Genomic DNA, 7,346 nt, shown 5'->3' with positions numbered 1-7,346 from the left:
GTGGTGGTGGTGAGTGGGGAGCTCCCCCGGGCAGCCGCGGTAGGGACGTGGTGGTGGTGAGTGGGGAGCTCCCCCGGGCAGCCGCGGTAGGGACGTGATGGTGGTGAGCGGGGAGCTCCCATGAGCAGCCACAGCAGGGGTGGGCTGAGCAAGGAGCTCCTGTGGGCAGCTGTGGTGGTGCTGGTGGAGGGGGAGTGGCAAGTGCTGCCTGGTGGCCAGCGGTGGTTGTGGTGGCCAGCGGCAATCAGGGACCACCTGCAGAAGCCATCAGCGGTGAAGGGGAGGTGGCAAGCAGTGACTACCCACAGGCACTGCCGGCAGCATCTGCAACACTTTTCACAGGGGGTGCATGTGCATCCCCTATGCGTCGCCAATACCTTAAATATTCCCCTTCAAAGAGGGGGGTGGCAAACTGCCCTGGTTGCTGCCCCTGTTTGCTTGTTCCCTGGTCATTCAGGGAGTCTTCTTTTTATATCCTCCTGGGGCTGGACTGGCTATATCCCCTTGCGAGGGCTTTTGTCAGACACAGGTAGCAATCACCCAGTCAGCAGCTCTCCCCACTGCTCAGGGAACATGCCCTTCCTCCTCTTGCTTCCAGTGAACTGTTTGCAAACTGTCCTGTTTGCTGCCCCTGTTCATTCACACTTCTCAAGCACCCCAAGGTGTGGGCTTCTTCAGCACTGTGGACTGCTCTGCTCTGCTCTGTCCTGCACGTCCCCACCCTCAGGGAAGGGGGAGGGGAAACCCAGAGACCCTGGCTCCTTCTGCAGCCAGAGCAGTGGGGTGAGAGGCAGCTGAGTGGGAGCCCAGGGGCTGCAACTTAACCATTTGTGGGTTGCCAGTTAGGTCTGCATTCAGTGGCCCTGAACAAGAAACTATCCTTTCTCCTGCAGCAGTTTTCTACCTCATTCCCTATGATTTTTCTGCTTTTCTCTGCACAGAATTTAGGATGCTACACATACTTGCTTCATTTTCAAGCCAGTTCTAATTAATGAATCAGAATTGCTCACCTCATTCATCCTGTGAAGTGAATGGGGCTGAAATCTGGTGGACAGACTAGCATACGATTACTTAACCAAGCTATATCAGTACTCAATACACTGTGATCGTCAAAATACCAAATTCAGCAGCAAAAAGGCATGGAATTACTAGTATTAATCACAAGGTCTGTTGTTTTGTTTCCCTTAGGCTTCTGCCATTCAGGTTCTCTGTGCTTCTTCAAGACCTCCTGCTGCATTTACCACTCTGGGGAATGCATGGCATAAGCAGCAGTTTCTCTTCCCTGGCTGCTCATGAAAGAGTGAAACAGAAAGCAAGGCTTGTTGGACTACCTTTGGTTAGCAGTGAAGGTGTGTCCTGGTGGACATCACAGTTCAGACTCTTGCTAAAGCTCCATTCCACCCAAGACTGAATTGAAGTAGTTTGGGTCCATTAAACCCTGTGTGACTCTGCCCCACTTGCAGTGACTAGTACATGCGGAGCAGCCTTGCAGTAGCAGTGTGACTCCACTCTTCAGCAGCTAAGTGCTGTTTTTACAGTGACCTTGCAGATCTAGAGAGAAGGATTCATTAGTGTATTTTGAGAAATCAGCTAACTATCCTAATTAACATCACAGCAAAAATGAAGGTTTCCTGCTGCCAAACTGAGCAATAGCTGCTCTGGAATTAATGGCTGTTATGTTGTAGAGTACAGGGGGCCTTCATCAAATACAAAAGTGCCAGGAGAATTAATTAAGGTTGGACAAGCAGCCGTGATCCTGACATTTCTGAACTTGCATGTGCTTGATTTTGCTACATTTATAATTTGCTAATGTATTTGTTTTCTATGGTGTTTCAGGGCTTTTATAAAAAGAATACAAAAGATGTAGAAATGGACGCACTGGATCTGGCTAAAGGTTCATCTAGCCCAGGCTCCTGTCTCTCAGATACTTCAGAGCAATGATTTTCAACCTTTCTGAGCCCACAGCTGATATTCCCATATTGCAGTTCCCCAGCCTAACAGCCAGTTTCTCTTGTGGTTAACTTGCCAGGAATACTTCAGGCCTTCCTTTGAAGGCACTAGCTCGGGAACAGCAGTGTACCCATGTTTGTGCAAGGCTTGTGCTCAAGCTAATAAATTTCATCCTTGACTGCACTAAGGCAGCTACACTGTTTCTCATCCTAGATGTAACATACAGAGGAGCCTGGAGCTGGGAACACTTGGTAGGATGATAGCAGCTCCCCCCAAAACTACCGTTGCCACCCATACATAGTATCTCCACAGTCCATTTGTTGAAAAGTAATGCTTTGGAGCAGGAATATCAAATGCATCCAGCCCCACAGGCTGGATGATGGGCATAAGGCTGGACTGTGGGCTGGATTGGACCCACAGACCATTCCTGTTCCACATGCTCATTCTAGCCCACATGCAACACAAGGCCTGGACTAGCCACAAGTGCTGCTTGCAGTATGCTCATCAGCCCTGGACCTCCATGTGGCATTTAGCACATGAGGCTGGTCTGGGGCACATGCCATGTGTGGTACCCACACCAGACCAGCCATGCACCGGATCTGGCATGCAGAATTGGTCTAGGGCCCAATCCAGACTGGCTTCAGTTCTAGTGCATAGGGCAAAAACAGCGTGAGTACCAAATTGGTCTTTGTGTGCTACGTGCAGCGTGAATTGACTGTAGCCTGGGACAGCATACTAGGTCGGTCTGGAGCATACACTGCATGTGCCACTCGCACTAGATCATCCCTATACAATGGATCTGGCACATACAGCACAACTTTGGGCTTATCTGGCCCCAGATCCAGATCCTCACAGGGTCTGTCCAGCGTGAGCAAACACCCCAAACCAGCCTATGCTAGACAGGCTCTGCACACTGCATGCAGCATGTGGGACCAGGACTGGTGCATGCTGCATTCAGTTGGCAGCACTGTGGGTCATCTTTTTGATGCCATGCTTTAAAGGAAAGTGTAAGAGCCCCATAGTAGACCTATGTGAAATAATCCATTATCCATGTAGGGCTTGGTGAAGTCTCTAATATTTCAAAATTGGCATAAGACTGGAAACACTAAATTTTAATGCACCTTCCAAAATGTTTCTTGCAATTATAACTCTAGATATTACTGATATGAATATAAACTTCCTATCTGATTTTGAAGTTTTCTTAAACCTTGTCCTTAACAAATTTTTGTGACTTTAAGCTTAAATTTACTAGATCAACTCAAAAGGGATCTGGGTGTCATGTTAGACAGTTTAATCATCTTTTGTGTGAAAAAATATTTCCTTCTAAGGAGATTTCATCTAATACTATGCCACCCATATTTCTGAGTTAATTTAGAACCCTGAGTAGCTCATATTTCTGCTTTCAATATGCATTACTTCACATGTATTCACATTACATTAACTAGTTGCATTCACCTAGCATGTCTAGATCTTCTTAAAGTTCATCAGTTTCTTCTTTGCTCCTGAGTAAAGTAAATAACACTGTCACCTGCAGATTTAGCTACCTCGCTATTTCCTCCAACTCCTTGATCATGAATAAATATATAAAACAGCAGACTTATTAGAGAACCTTGTCCTGTCACTGCTGATCTTATTCCTTGATGAAAAATGACTGACTAGCCTTACTTTTTCCCCTTTTTGTTAGCCAGTTTTTGATCTGTGACAATACTTTGTCTCATCTTGTGATCCTTTAACTTCTTTAGTAGCCTCCCACACGCATACTTCTCAAAGACCCTTTGTAACTAACTGGAAATACATGAATAGTAACTAGCTCTATTTTATCCACAGCTTACCTGCAGAATCTCTGAGGGTTAGATTCTGTCTTTTCATGATTTTCAAGGTTATTCTGTTTTCCATTATCATTTTGACTAATTTTCCAGCAACAGATACAAGATTTTCTGGTCTGTAATTCTCCAAACCATCCTTATGGTCTGTTTTTAAGTATCAGTATGCCTAGAGAAAAGCCATTTGGAAACTTTCAAATGTACAGTACTCACACTTTTTACATAGGAGTTTGCGTCTAGTAACTAAGCCTGTTTCTTGTAAGCTGTAGGGGTTATATTTTGCTAAAAACAATAATGAAAAAAGTTTTCTAAAGTAACTTTTCCCTAAAGATATATATTGAATTTGGCGATGTGTGCGGGAGTATATTAATTCTTATGGAGTATGACATGTCAAAATTTACTACTCTAAATAAAGGCTTCTGGTATAATATAATATCATAGTCTTGAGAACAGTTTCCTTCCTTTTACTATTTTTTTTCCTTTTTTGCCAGGATATTTTGTGTTGTAATATGTTAATGACAAAAAAGTGATGTGATGATAAGAATAGTTTGTATATATATTCTTTGTCAGAATAAGGAAAATAGTTATCTTAATCTGAAAAAAGAAATAATAATGCAAAATATTTTTTTCTGTTTTTCATTATTCTAGACGATTCAAAGAACGTTTGTAGCTATAACAAATGATTCAGTAAGTTTTCTTGGTGACAGTCTACAGCGCATTGGAACAAAATTTAGAAGTTCGTTGGAAGTGATGATGATGATTTGCTCAGAATGTCCAACGGTCTTTGTGGACGCTGAAACGGTAAAGTTTTGTATGCAGTCAGTTATTCAATGCTAGATTGAAATATCTGTCAATTTATTATTCTTTCTGTAAATTACTGAATATTGCATTTCACTACTCTCAAAATAATATTTTTGTGAAAGATTTTTAGAGGTGCTGATATGTCTGCCTTTTCCCCTTTCCCCTTATCACGAATTCTAGCAGTAGGTAGCTTTTTGGAGTTAAAAAAAAAAAATTTTTAAATGAAACCAAAAGAATATTAAAACATAGTACATAACTATGAATTCAGTTGGAAACTATATCCCTTTCTGACTATACAAAATTGTGAAATATATTTTCTTCTAAATAAATGTTGTGTGTTAAATATAAACAATAGACTAGCCTATAGTTATTATACATCAGTTAATTGAATTCATTGTTCTTATTAAGGTTTCACTCATTTGGAAAGCTAAATAATGCATCCATGATTGAAGACCTCATATTTATAGTCTTGTACCTTAAGGCTTTTTTACACTGGGAAGTTTGCAGACATAACTGTATCGGTATGCAAACAATCTCTTTCCTGAACATAAACATTGCCTTCTTTGTGTGACTGTCCACATAGATTCCATTCTTCATGCCCTCAGAAGGCATGATGGGCACAGAGTGGCTCAGCCACCTGTTAGGACCTTCTATCTCCCCCTGGCTGTAATATAGAAGAAGGCTAGATGGAAAATCATTCTGTAAATATTTGTGCATGCATGTGTGTGCACACCATTTTAGAAGCAACTATACCAGCCATAGGGGAAATACAGACACATTGGGTGCCATGGGTAATAATCTGGGTAATTAGAGCACACTGGAGCAGGCTCGATTTTAATCAAGTCTCCTAGAGTGTGGTAATAACCATGGTCCAGCAGACTCCAACACCTTGTGCATCAGCATCCCTGGGCTTAAAAGTGGCAGCAGGGGCACTTTTTAACTAAATAAGCTTTAGTCAAATCGACCCTACTACAATTTTTAAGTGCAGGGATGCTGATGCACAAGATGCTCCGGGCACTTTAATTAGTGGCTCTCGGAACTGCTCTGATTTAAAGTGTCCTCCTCCCCTCAACTCCCAGAGCACATGTATAAACGCCCTTAAGGCTAGGCCTTCCCTATAAAGATTCCAAAAGGATAAAGTCATCCCTAGGGTGTACCTGTTTCTTGCCCAAGGTGGTCACTGATTTAGGTTTGAAACAGATATAATATTTAACACTTTTTTCCTCCCGAACCATATACCAGTCAGTGGGAGGCTAAATTACATGATCTGGATGTCCCAAGAGCACTGTTGTACTGTATACATAGGACTTCCCTGTTTATAGAGTCACTCCAGGTTTCTCTGTAGCATTTACAGATGGGTTCAAAGTGTAAGATATTTTGAGCCAGAGATTATAAAAGTAGGTGTCCAGTTGCCTTAACTTGTGTTATGAACTATCTAATTTAGAGCCTTTGGAGCAAACCAAGGCTCAAGCACCATCTGTGCTTCCTGAGAAGCATTAAACATCTCAGAAATGTGCAGAGCAGTGATTTCGGATTCAGTTAATACCATTATGAAGCACTATCCCTGTGTCAAGCATCAAGATCTGATGCTTGTTTTCATGCAGTGATGATACAGTCTTTATTTAGACAGACTCTAGCCATGCACTTCCATTCCACTGGGCAATTCCTTATTGATCACAGAGGGGGAATATACATGGACAAGCACTTAAAAGAACAGTAAATATCTGTTTCTCTTTTGGTAACTGTGCTGCTTTGAACTGAGCTGTCTGTATATATTCTAGGACTCATCCCCTTCCCTGCTACTTCAGAGTCCTTTAATATTTGGATTTTTCATTGGTGAAAGGGCCAAGGAACAGTTGGGCCCCTGTTCCCTTCATACCCCCAATAGGGAGCCGAGGATACTTATGACATGTATAGCCCCAAAAGATTTTCATTTCAAGAACATGCACCCCAATTGTGTAATATATGTGGAAAGCACATCTCAAAGGCTCACGGTTCTTTTTCTGTTCGCTGCTTTTTCTTACATGTTTAAGAGCAGGACAGTAAAACCCAGATTTTTTTATTGGGATCATTTGAAGGCATTTAATTTGCAGTGGGTTGCCAAATAAAGAGGAGCTGCTCAGTTGATGCCTGCAGCTTTTACTTCCATGGCCACCACTCAGCACAGCTGAAGTACATGAGTGGTCCAGCAAACATGATTAGACAACCAGCTTCCTTTAAAATAAAGGCTACAGCAAACCCTTGAATTGCATCTGTAGTTCTGGGCAGCTGTTGGCTGCAGCTGTATGTACCCTGTAGACACACTGCCTTTTATTATAGGCCACGGGTGGGCAATTATTTTGGGTGGAGGGCCACTTACTGAGTTTTGGCAAGCTGTTGAAGGCTGTATGGGTACCCCTGCCCCTTGGCAGGTGCCTCACCCCCTGGTCGCCACCTTGGGACCAGAAATCACACCCCCTAACACCTGACCTTTGCCACCAGAAGTCCCTCCCTTTGCCCCTGGAAGTACTCCTTTCATCAAGGGGTTTTACTATCTCTGAACCAGAAAAATAATCAAACATGTACTACAACATTAATTAATTTCATTTCAGAAAATATTTTTGTCCTGATTTACATGCGTTTGTGTAGTGTACGTAGAGGTGATAGTATAATAGCTTAAAATGAAGTTTTACTCTTGTACATTGTGGGGGGGTGGTATGGATGGGAGAGTGGGTATAGGTTTGTGGGTGTGGGGGGGAGGGGGTGTGTGGGGGATTTGTGAGGTGGGCATGG

The 7,346-nt window shown here is 42.9% G+C and overlaps 1 protein-coding gene across 5 annotated transcripts in view; it reads left to right on the top strand.

Moving 5' to 3' along the window:
• Positions 1 to 7,346, top strand: part of FRYL (FRY like transcription coactivator) — a 311,142-nt gene that overhangs the window by 282,799 nt on the left and 20,997 nt on the right. For all 5 annotated transcript variants that reach the window (XM_019552760.1, XM_019552761.1, XM_019552762.1 and 2 more), the window contains one exon: positions 4,422 to 4,574. In XM_019552760.1, the coding sequence (XP_019408305.1) occupies positions 4,422 to 4,574 (153 nt within the window). The remainder of the gene's footprint in view (positions 1 to 4,421; positions 4,575 to 7,346) is intronic.

This window comes from Crocodylus porosus, unplaced genomic scaffold, assembly GCF_001723895.1.
Source record: "Crocodylus porosus isolate Cpor-Errol unplaced genomic scaffold, CroPor_comp1, whole genome shotgun sequence".
Classification (NCBI taxonomy): Eukaryota; Metazoa; Chordata; order Crocodylia; family Crocodylidae; genus Crocodylus; species Crocodylus porosus.
Note: the sequence above shows the minus strand (reverse complement) of the source record. Positions and strands in the feature narration are given on the sequence as shown.